At 46.6% G+C, this 12,253-nt stretch overlaps 1 protein-coding gene across 1 annotated transcript; it reads right to left on the minus strand.

The window, feature by feature from the left end:
• Positions 1-2,091: 2,091 nt before the first annotated feature.
• On the minus strand, positions 2,092-12,156 carry Nxnl2 (nucleoredoxin like 2). Its single transcript, XM_070033083.1, has 2 exons — positions 11,763-12,156; positions 2,092-2,607 (listed from the first exon to the last, which is right to left on the minus strand). The coding sequence occupies exons 1-2, from the start codon at positions 12,062-12,064 to the stop codon at positions 2,439-2,441; spliced, it is 471 nt and encodes a 156-aa protein (XP_069889184.1). The 5' UTR covers positions 12,065-12,156; the 3' UTR covers positions 2,092-2,438.
• Positions 12,157-12,253: the final 97 nt, after the last annotated feature.

The raw sequence follows: 12,253 nt of genomic DNA on the forward strand, positions 1-12,253 counted from the left end.
AACCTAGAGAGAAATAATGTATCTTGCTAATTAGATCCTTGTCAGATGTATAACTGTATATTTAGCTTAGTGACTACGACCTTCACTGTTTTTTAGCTTGATGTAAGCTCATTTGTCAGTTCTAATTGTTAAGCTCCTGGAATTCTACTCAGGAAATTCTTGCCTCTACAAATAAAGTCTAGTGTTTCCTTTACTCTTTCCTATAGTAGTTTCAAGGTTTCAGGTCTGACATTGAAGTCTTTGATCCACTTTGTTGAATTGATATTAGAGATAGGAATCTAGTTTCTGTCTTCTGCATCTAGATACCTAGTTTCCACATTACATTTGTTGAAGAGGTTTTTTTTTTTATTCCAACATATATTTTGGGTTCCTTTGTCAAAACTCAGAGGGCTGTGTGTGGATTCATTTTGGGCCTTACATTCTGTTCCACTCTGTCATCATCTTGGAGTTGGGATTCAAACCATAAACTCTAGGGGAACATAGACATAGAGATCATAGCAGGTCAAAAGAGAAAAGAAATAGAAACAAACAAATGAAACAATTTTTAACCAAAACAGGAGAGCAAACGCAATCTCAGTTTACATTTAGGCCAAAAATACTGAAAAGATTATGAAGGAGAGGTGACTAAATCATGAGAAAGTTTCCAAAAATTTTGCAAAATAAAGGTGAACACCTGTATAGTGTGTCTCCTGTGTCTGTGAAGTCAACTTAAGTCACTCTGGCCAACAACTTCCATTCACCTAATTGTGTCTTAATCTCCTCTCTTCCTCTGGAGATGTGTGTGTGTGTGTGTGTGTGTGTGTGTGTGTGTATGTGTGTGTGTGTGTGCGCACGCGCGTACATGTGTGCTGTTATACGTGTGCATTACATGGCATGTGTGGAAAATGACCATTTTGTGTTGTGTGGTAAGGTGTGTAGTGTTGAATACAGGTGATGTGTAGATTGTGTGTTATGAATGTTGGGGGTTTTGTGGTATGGGGGTTTGCTATGTGGTGTGATATTTGTGTGGGGGCGGAGAATGTGTGGTGTGGGATTATAGGGCATGGGATTGTGTGCATGGAAATGTTGAGATTTATCTCGAAGATGTACATATACTCCTACATTGTGTAGTGACAGACACAGACTGAGTATGGGCAGGGTACTGGGTAAACATGGTAATTGTCAGTAGCTGATAAAAATTTCTTGGCATCATTTATATCTTCTGGGACCACCAATGGATATGCTGAGCAAAATGCCATTAAGTGCATGACAGTACATAGCCTTGAAACTTTTATTTCTCTCTAGGTTATTAAAATGCTATTGAAGCATTATAATGTTACAATGAAAACTCTCCTCTGTAAAACTAATGTAAGTTAATTAAAATTCTTAAAATATTAAGAATAAAAATAAAAAGTAAGAAGCGAGGATGAAGTTTGGTGTTAAGAGTGCTTGCTTAACAATGAAAAGAGGAAAACGAAAAGGAGGAGGAATGGGAGAAAGAAAGAACTATAAAGGGGGGGAGGGAGGGATGGAAGGAGGAAAGGAGAGAGGGAGTGAGGGAAGAAAAGAAGGGAAAGAAGAGATGGAGGAAAAGAAGGGAATGGAGAAAGGAAGGGAAGAAAGAAAAGAAGGGAAAGAGAAGGAGGCAAAGGAAGTCTACTTCAACAAAAATATTTAGCACTACAAAAGTAGTATTAGGTATTTAAAAAAAAAACAAAGACAAATTAGAGAAAAATTTCAAGAAGCTACATAATTTAAAACTCTCACTGTGAAAAAGAAATACTTGGGCTGGGAAGGTGGCTCAGTGGTAGAGTGCTTGCCTAGCATGCATGAGGCCCTGGGTTCGATTCCTCAGCACCACATAAACAGAAAAGGCTGTGCTGTGGCTCAAATAGTAGAGTGCTAACCTTGAACCCAGAGAAGCTCAGGAACAGTGCCCAGGGCCTGAGTTCAAGGCCTCAGATGAGTGGGGAGGAAGGGGGAGAAATAAATAGTTGAAGCATGGGATGTACTGAGTGACTCATTTTTCTCCTAATGGCACTTGGTTAAGTATCAGAAAGAAAAACAACAGAATCACTCAAGGTATAAATATTTGTTTATTAAAGTATACAGTCTACAAATCTGATTAATGAATATAGTCATAGCAGAATATTATTAAAATGAGATTGACCAAAATTTTTTATCAATAAATAGATCATTTTCCTTGAAGAGGTTTGTACACATAAACATTTGCATAGATTTCTGAGAGTTTAGTGGAGACACACGAGCATCCCTGCTAGGCACAGGATGAGAAGGATTTTTTTTTCCCCCTTAGCAAAATTTATTTTGTCATGGTTTACCACTTCTGTTTTGAAAGAAAATGAAAATTTGCCCAGGAAGGGGAAACAAAGGAGTTCTTCTTTCTTCAGTGTTCGCACTACCAGGAGCTGCACCTGTCCAGCCCTCCAGGGCCCTTCTGTTCAACCTGAGAAATTCTGGAAGACTTCGGCCACCTCCACCCAGTCCTGGAAGCAGGCCAGCCCTCGCTCCCGGATCTGCTTCCGCCCTTTGTTGGTGATGACCTCCCCATTTTGTTTCACAATCACAAGCTTGGGGATGGCAGTGATGTTGTATAGCTTCCTCAGTTCACTGTGGGAGAGCAGAGAGCAGACAGAGGGTTAGCACTTCTTCACATGCACGAGGGAAGAGCACACAGTTCTGGCCTTGGTGTGGCACACATACAAACAGGCTACCTGCTGAGGTGATAGGTTCCTGTTCTATACCAGTCCTGACCACAGAACCATCTGCAGTGATGTATTGGCTGTCCATTTACAATACCCAACACTGTGGCCAGCAGCCATGTAAGGAGGTGGTACCTTCAACAGGTGACAAGCCTACCTGAGAAACTGAATTTCTCACCTCAATTAACTGCTATTTTTAAGCTTTTTTTTTTTAAGTCCTGAGGAGCAAAATCAGTGTATTTTATTTATTTATTTAGGTCAGTCATGGGACTTGAATTCTGCACCTGGGCACTGTCCCTCAGCTCTTCAGCTCAAGGCAAGAGCTCTACCACTTGAGCCACAGTGCCATTCCAGCTTTTTCTGCTTAAATGGTGCTGAGGAATTGAACCCAGGGCCTTATGTATGCAAGGCAAGCACTCTACCACTGAGCCACCTTCCCAGCCCCAAAAACCAGTGTCTTAAACATGTAAGCAGTTACCACTGAACTCTGACTCCTAGTCCTACCATTTTAAAACTTACAGTGCAGCTCTAAACACACAAATAAATACATAAATAAACACACAAACATAAAAGAGAAGAAAACTCTGGTGTACATATACTGGTGAACTTTAAACTTCTAAATACATCTAAAACCAGATGAGACTCCCTCTTTCCCTAACAAATTCAGTGATGTGTGGCAGATGTGATTGGCTCTTTCCCATTCTAAGCTGAACCCCTAAGTGGTCTTTGTAACAGTTCCTTGGATTCTTTGAGGGACAGGAGCAACTGCCCGTGCAGTTCTGCAGATCTCCCAGTAATCTTCTGGAGATTACCTCCCTCAGACAGTGCAGTGGAGCAAATCCCTTTCTTGTTTACTGAGTGGGTCACAAGGGCCTCAAGGTGACTGTAATCTGATTTCCTCTCTGTGGAGCCCTGAGGCTTTCTCTGAGAAGAAAATATTCACCACAAGGAGCCTCTCCTGTTAGCAAACCATCTCCCTGACATCCCCATCAAGACCTTCTGCTGCTTCCACTGCCCAAGTCAAATACAAACTCACTCAAGCAGGAGAAAGTTCATAATTTTCTTTTTTTTTTTTTTTTTTTTTTGCTTATGTGGTGCTGAGGAATCGAACCCAGGGCCTCATGCATGCAAGTCAAGCGCTCTACCACTGAGCCACCTTCCCAGCCCCAAGTTCATAATTTTCTACGTGAGACTATACCTTGTTTCAAAGACATGGGAAACTATGGCAAAACTAATCATAGTCTCATTAATAAATCTCAAGTGACCAATAATACACAAGACTGTTTTCATCCAACCATATCATGGAATTAGAAACCAGTAGGAAATGATTATTGAGAATGAGATTAGAAATCAAATAACTGGGCTGGGAAGGTGGCTCCGTGGTAGAGTGCTTGCCTTGCACGTATGAGGACCTGAGTTAGATTCCTCAGCACCACATAAACAGAAAAAGCAGAAGTGGCACTGTGGCTCAAGTGGTAGAGCACTAGCCTTGAGCTGAAGAGCTGAGGGACAACACTCAGGCCCAGAGTTCAAGCCCCACAACCGACAAAAGAAAAAAAAAATCAAGTAGCTATATGTTGTATATGAGCATGCAGTCAGCTTTCCATATCCAAGTGTAACATATCCATAGATTCAACTTTTTCTTAACAAAAAAATAGTATTTTAAAAGAAATGATAAAACAAGGAAAAAATAATAAACCAACCTCCCCCCACCAAAAAAAAAAAAAAAAAGTAGGAAAATTTAACCAGGCATTGGTGGCTTATACCTGCTAGTATAGCTACTTGGGAGGCTGAGGTTTTATGAACATGATTCAGAAAAAGCCCAGGCAGGAAAATCTTGACTCTAATCTCCAATTAACCACAAAAAGGCATAGCTCAAGTGGTGGAGCTCCAATATTGAGTGAAAAAAAAACAAGTGAAAGTGCAAGACCCTGAGTTCAAGCCCTAGTACCAGCACACGCACGTGCAACGCGCATGCACACACACGCACACACGTACGCGCACACACACACACACACATTGAAACAGAATTTTCAACAAGTACGGGGAAGGTGCCTCACACCTGTAATCTGAGCTACTAAAATTGCTGAGATCTTGGTTGGGCACTGGTGGCTCATGCCTGTAATCTTAGCTACTCAGGAGGCTGAGCTCTGAGGATCACAGTTCAAAGCCAGCCTAGGCAGGAAAGTCCCTGTGAGACATACCTCCAATTAACCACTCTAAAACTGGAAGTGACAGGCTGGAAAGGTGGCTAAATGGTAGAGTGCTTTCCTTGCATGCATGAGGCCCTGAGTTCGATTCCTCAGTACCACATAAACAGAAAAAGCCACAAGTGGCACTGTGGCTCGAGCTGAAGAGCTGAGAGACAGCACCCAGGCCCAGAGTTCAAGCTCCATGATGGACAAAAAAAAAAACCTGGAAGTGGCACTGTGGTTCAAAGTGGTAGAGTGCTAGACTTGAGCAAAAAGAGCTCAAGGACAGTGCCTTGAGCCCCACAATGGACAAAAAGAAAAGAAAATACTAGGCAAGCAGTCCTTGGCTTTTCCTGGAATCATTGCACCCAATCAGCACCCCAGTTGCTCTCTCAATTGATCCTGGGGTCCATCCACTTGCACACAGAGGAAAAAGAAAAACTACAAGTTTCAAAGGTACTGGACCCTTCACAAATACAGCCAATCAAGCCCAAGTCTGAAAAGAATCCAGCAGGACCTGCACAGGTCTGAAACCACACAGGAGTCGTGAAAGGTGTGGCAAAGATGTCTCTGTAGTACCCTGTACTACAGCTGAAATTTGAAACTGACATGTCTCAAGGGTATAAAAGCATAAAATGAAAAGGCAAAAACCCTAAGAGTGCTTGCCATAAAACTGAGGCCAGGGCTGGGAAGGTGGCTCAGTGGTAGAGCGCTTGCCTTGCAAGCCTGAGGCCCTGGGCTTGATTCCTCAGCACCATATAAGCAAAAAGAAAAAAGCCGGAAGTGGTGCTGTGGCTCAAGTGGTAGAGCGCTAGCCTTGAGCTGAAGAGCTGAGGGACAGCACCCAGGCCCAGAGTTCAGGCCCCACAACCGGACCCAAAAAAAAAAAAAATTAAAAAAATAAAAAAATAATTAAAAAAAAAAAAACTGAGGCCAAATGACAGTGGCCTAATGGTAATTTTGGCAAATCAGTTATTCAGTGTCTGAGCTCTGAGGAAGGGGTGGGACAGGATAAGACTGCTTGCTGGCCAGGTTTTGGGAAGAAAGTCTGGTTATGGCCAGTCTGGGCAGGACTGTCATCTCAGAGACTCAGCAACCCCACCCCCTCAAACTAGGACTCATCCCAGGCACATTTGAGGGGCAGCAAGAGAATTGGAACAGCGGCAGCAGCAGAACCTCCCATAGAAATCTCTGGGAGAACCTGAGTCCAACTCAGCATCTACATTTCTGATAGGTTCCCTGGTGACTGGTACTACACCGGCATTTCTTTTCTTTTTCTTCTTCTTCTTCCTCCTCCTGCTTCTCTTTTTCTTTGGAATGGGTCCTGGGGCTTGAACTTAGGGTTTAGGTTCTCTCCCTTAGCTTTTTGTTTTGTTTTGATCAACGCTAGCACTCTACCACTTGAACCACAGCTCCACTTCTGGCTTTTTGGTGGTTAATTGGACATAAGAGTCTCACAGACTTTCCTACCTGGGCTGGCTTTGAACCTCCATCCTTGGATCTCAGCCTCCTGAGCTGTGAGCCACCAGCACCTGGCACACCCATTGTATTTGCTATGTGATTATCTCTCCCCACCCCCCTCTTTTTTTGCCCAATTGCTCATGAATCAATCATTTAATTCTCACAGCCACCCTGGGACGTGGGCTCAGTTATTCCTTCAGTGGAGACAAAGAATCTGGAGTGTAAGGGGACTAAGCACCATGTCCAAATCACATAGCTAATTCATACCACAGAAGGCAGGGTGCTTGGCTTCCCAAGGAAGGCCTCAGATGCTGACCCCAAACCCACACTTCTCTACCTATGCTCTGACCCACTCTGTCCTCAGACATCCTCTATCTTCCTCGGCACCTGCTGTTCTTCCCTCCTCTAGGGCAGAAAGCCCTGGAGACCCCAGCAGGGCAGGCTTTTAAACTGGTGAATCTACTACACATGCATGCATGAAAATAGAACAATAAAACCAGCTGAACTATTTTTAAGGGTGGGGTGATAGGAAGTGAGGTTGATGGGGTACATCATATGTATGTATGGCAACGTCACAAGAAACTCCCCCCCTGCCCCTTACAACTAACCTATGCCAAAACAAAACAATCTCTGCTTTGTCCCCAGGTCAGGGACTACAGTTCTGATGGTTGGTGGGTCCTGCTGCTATTAATGTCTGGAAATACATGAGCCACAGCTCCAGTGATATAGTGCCAGCTTGAGCAAAAAAGCTAAGGGCCTCGAGTTCACATCCCAGTCCTAGCAGAAAACTATGAAAATTAAAATTAAAAAACAGTGGGTCAGAGGGACAATGAGTACTCAATCAACATTCCTCCTGCCTCCCCTAATTCACATAGAAACTACTAACCAGCAAGCTCAGAACCAGAATATAGAACATCTGCTGTGTGCCGAAAAGGCAGAATGTATGAAGATGGTACCACTGCAGCCATTCTACACCCTGAGAAGAGACTAGACTGACTCACCAGGCAAATTTTCCTGTACCCTAGCAGCAAGCAGAAACTCCATCCTCAGTGGCCTCTGGCGTCTGAGAAGCTCCTGGCTGCTGAAGTTTCCATTAAGCCAGCCCAGACCATCTATTGTTTAAGCTCTTTAAGTTATTAACACTTTGTTGATTTTATTTTATTTTTTGCCAGTCCTGGGGCTTGAACTAGGGGCCTGTGCACTATCTCTGAGCTTCTCTGTGCTCTAGGCTAGCACTCTACCCACTTGAGCCACAGCACCACTTCCAGCTTTTTCTGTTTATGTGGTACTGAGGAATCGAACCCAGGACTTCATGCATGCAAGGCAAGCACTCTACCACTAAGCCACATTCCTAGCCCAACACTTTGTTTATTTTCTCTTATTTTAGTTTTTGTTTTATCTTATCATGTTACTTTATTTTATTACTTTATTTCTGCTGGTACTGGGGCTTGAACTCAGGTTCGCACTCTCTTGTTTGGCTTTTTCCCTCAAAGGTGGTGCTTTACCCCTTGAGCCCCACCTCCACTTCTGACTATTTTTGCTGATCAACTGGAGAAAAGATTCAGATGGGTTTTTCTGTGCTGGCTTCAAACCTCAAACCTCAGATCTCATTCCCCTGAGTAGCTAGGATCATAGGCCTGAGACACTAGCACTCAGCTACATCACTGTTCTTTTAATCACTTGTAACACTAAATTGAATTCTGACTCGGGAAGTGAGGCAAGCTGGGCTGAGAGGAACCTAAGAGGATGGGGTTGTCCGTTACTGTCTCCCCCTTAACTTTAGAAACGTCCAGTGCTAGCCCTCAAGTTCTCAAAATGAGACCTCTGACCTAGGGACAAACAGAACCTTGCAACTGAAAGGCAGAAGCCCACAGAGGCCCACAGCCACCTTTCCCTGGAGTCCTCTCCACCCCTGTGGGTGATGTCCACAGAAAATAGAAATGCTTTGGAGGAGGAAGTCATCGTCATCTAACCAGTTTTGGAAAATCCCAGAGCCCAGTTCATCCTTGTCCTGAGTGCTGTTGAAATGTCTGTCTCTCCATCGCCTAACCGGGTCATAACCTTGTCTTTCACTTAAGGGTGTTTCCTTTCCTAAGAAGTTGCCGTAGCAACTACTAACTCCAGGTTATTCCCAGTGGGCTGTAGACTGTTAACAAGCAAATCTCTCTAAAGCATTTTTGTTCATTTGCTCCAGCCACCCATCAAACACACACACACACACACACACACACATACACACACACACACACACACACACACACACACACACATACCATGGATACCAAATACTAACTAATCCATGTCTGCCTTGGTCCCTTGAGCAACAGGAATCAGGGAACCCCTGGAGAATTAGAGCAAGGCAGTTTGAGACCAGAAGTGCCTTGTTTTTGTTTTTTTGGTGCCGGTCCTGGGAATTGAACTCAGGGCCTAAGCTTCTTCAAGGCTATTATTCTACCACTTGAGCCACAGCTCCACTTCTGGCTTTTTTGGTGTTTAATTGGAGATAACAGTCTCACAAACTTTCCTGCCCAGCCTGGCTTCAAACTGTGGATTCTCAGATCTCAGCCTCCTGAGTAGCTAGGATTACAGGCGTGAGCCACCAGCACCTATCAGAAGTGCCCTTGAATGGAGAGCCAGTTCGATGGGGGCACAGCAACCTGGGAGCTAAGTTACAGGAACACTCTAACACTCTAAGCTTACACTTCTTCCTGAATAAAGGGGTCACCAATGAGTATCTTCCTCACCTGCCTCCAGCCAGGCTGGGGAAGGAGAGAGGGCAAACAAGACTCTGTATGTGTGTGTGTGTGTGTGTGTGTGTGTGTGTGTGTGTGTGTACATGCGTGCGTACATGCATCCTTGCATGTGCACAAGCCAGTACTAGAACTTAAACTCATGGCCTGGGCACTATCTCTTAGCTTTTTCACTCAAGGATGGCACTCTACCACTGCTCTGCATTGGGGTATTTAATTGGAGATAAGAATCTCATGAACTTTTCTGCTCTTGGTTGGCTTTAAACCACAATCCTCCAATCTCAACCTCCTAAGTAGCTAGGATTATAGACGTGAGCTACCAACACCCAGCTATTTATGAACTGTTCTTGGTAGTGGCTCATGATGTGATTCTATAAACCTGGGCTGTGATAAGCAGAATTTAGGGCATACCACACACAATACCTACATCCTAGTTTACATATGGCAATGACAGGGCTCACCACATTCTGCCCAGAAAGGGATAGAGGCAAAGAGCTAAGGTCACAAGAAAAATTCATCTGAAGACGAAGACCAGATGACCAGACAGAAAAGTATACAGGGCAGACCCAAACATGAGGCCATCCCATGTTCAGCAGGGCTCATCTGCCTCCAGCCAGAGGGTGCACAAGCTCTAACCAGACCACTAGGGGACACAGTGAATTGTGTAAGGAAACAAAAGTGATATCCTTCTCAATCAAGTCCACACTGCTCCCAGGGGCTAAGGCTAATTGCCATGCCCTGGAGACAGCACAAGGGCCAGGGCAGAAAAAGGGACCCAGGACAGGAGAACTGGAATTTGTATCTCACCGGTACTCCTGTATAATGGAACAATAGACCAAAGTGCTGCACATTGCTAGGAGCCCTTTCCTGGATCGAATCAACCCCTAACCACTGCATGTATAGTCTATGCTCAGGAATAAAACAACTTGCATACCATCCCAGTGGGCATTCCTAGAGCTGGGCTCACCCAGAGTCTGAGTTCTTTGCCTAGTTAACCACACTTTCAAAACAAGTGTGTCCTTTCAAAAAGCTGCATATAGCCGGGCACCAGTGGCTCACACCTGTCATTCTAGCTACTCAGGAGGAAAAGTCCATGAGACTCTTATGTCCAATTAACTACCAAAAGCCAGAAGTGGACCTGAGGTTCAAATGGTAGAGTGCTAACCTTGAGGAAGAAAGTTCAGGGACAGTGCCCAGGCCCTGAGTCCTGAGTTCAAGAAGTAAGACAGGCACACACACAGGCACACACACACGCGCACACACACACACACACACACACACACACACAGAGTGTCATATGAACCTGAGTGTCATGAGTGTCATGCAAATCATATGATTCTCTCACAGATCCTTAGCAAAGTTAATTGGCTGTCATTCACACCTAGGCTTTTTTTTTTTTTTTTTTTTTTTTTTGTCGTTGGTCATAATAGGGCTTGAACTCTGGGCCTGGGCACTGCCCCTCAACTCTTCAGCTCAAGGCTAGCACTCTACCACTTGAGTCACAGCACCACTTTCGGTTTTCCGGTGGTTAATTGGAGATAAGAGTCTCACAGGTATTCCTTTCCTGGGCTGGCTTTGAACTGCGATCCTCAGATCGCAACCTCCCGAGTAACTAAGATTACAAGCATGAGCCACTAGCGCCCAGCTAGTAAGTAAGGCTGTAACAGAGTTCCTACAGCTCCCCACAGTTGAATAACTTTGACTTGGGTGGTGTGTCCAGCTCACCCGAGTATGTGTGTGTATGTGTGTGTGTGTGTAAGAGAATAATGTGATTCCTTCCAGTCAATTATGTGTCTATGAAACATCCGAAAGTTATCTTCCCATGCTCCCTTTCCTAAGCCCCGAAATGAATACACTCAAGAGACCAGCCTCAAGCAACACCCAGAAATTCACATCTGCATGAAGAGGGAGGAGGAGAGGAGAAGCAAGGGCAATGTACTTTATGACGTGATTTTAGCCTCACCTGGGGCTCTTACATTGCAGGACCCCATTGTCACCACCACACACCAAGGCCAGCCAGACTCCTCCTATTCCTCCCACCCCCACCCCCCACACCACCTTGCTCTCAAAGGCACGAAAGCCAAGTGCGCTCTCAAATCCAGATACCCAGAACAGAGAGCTGAGGGTCTAAAACAACAGCAGGACCAGGATCCTAACATTTGCCTCCACCTGAGATCCTCCTACATTTACAAAAACCAGACTTATCATCGCCTAACTCCACGGGCTATATAGCATTGCAATGCATTCCCGCACCCCCAGCACGGCCTGGCAGGTTCGGCTCACAGTTCGGATCCAGCCGACCTCGGGCGGGGATCTCCCCGCGCCCACCACGCGCAGGAGTGCGCGGTGATCAAGACGCCCTCCAGCCCGGGGCTCCGGAGAAACGCAGATCCCGGGACCCCCACACCCTGCGGGGTTCAGAGACAAGTTTTGACTGTGCGTGGCTTTGCGAATCCGGGGGGGGGGGGGAGTTTGAAACCGATGGTACAGAATTTGCCTGAACCAGGACGGGCACCGCAGGGCGGGAGGAAGTTCAGAGATGGAGCTCTCACCGGGATGCAGGAGAGGCGGCCTGGGGGTGGGGGGTGGGGAGGCAGGGAGGGGAACCCCCGGCCCGCGCCCCTCCCCGGTCCCCCCCCCGCACGCACGCACGCACTCACTGCCGGTAGGGGTCGTGGAAGGGCAGCGCCAGCCAGTCTCCGTGCAGCTCGCGCATGAACTCCAGCATCTCCTGCGCGCTGCCGTCCGCCGACACGAAGACCACCTCGAAGGGCGCGGGCCGCCGCGCCTCGCCCACCAGCGCCGCGTAGAACTCGCCGAGCAGCGGCGTGAAGTCGCGGCTGGGCGCGCAGCGGCGCGCCGCGAAGTACAGGGCCACCACCTTGTTCTGCAGCGCCGCCTCCGCCTCCACCGCCTTGCCCTCGCGGGTCACCAGGTGCCGCCCGCCCAGCAGGTCCACCATGGCGCGCGCGGGCACCGGCTGGAGCAGGAGCTCGGCAGGGACCGGCCACCAGCCGGCAGAGGTTCCCCAGGCGCTCACTCCCCAGGCGGACGGCCACCTGCCCGCGGACGCAGCGCGCGGGTCTGGGCGCCCCGCCTCTCTCGGTGCCGACGCCACGCCCCCGCCACGCCCCCGTCCCTGGAGGAGGGA

Source organism: Dipodomys merriami, unplaced genomic scaffold, assembly GCF_024711535.1.
Source record: "Dipodomys merriami isolate MVZ:Mamm:240054 unplaced genomic scaffold, mDipMer1.0.p SCAF_22, whole genome shotgun sequence".
In the NCBI taxonomy this organism is placed as follows: Eukaryota; Metazoa; Chordata; class Mammalia; order Rodentia; family Heteromyidae; genus Dipodomys; species Dipodomys merriami.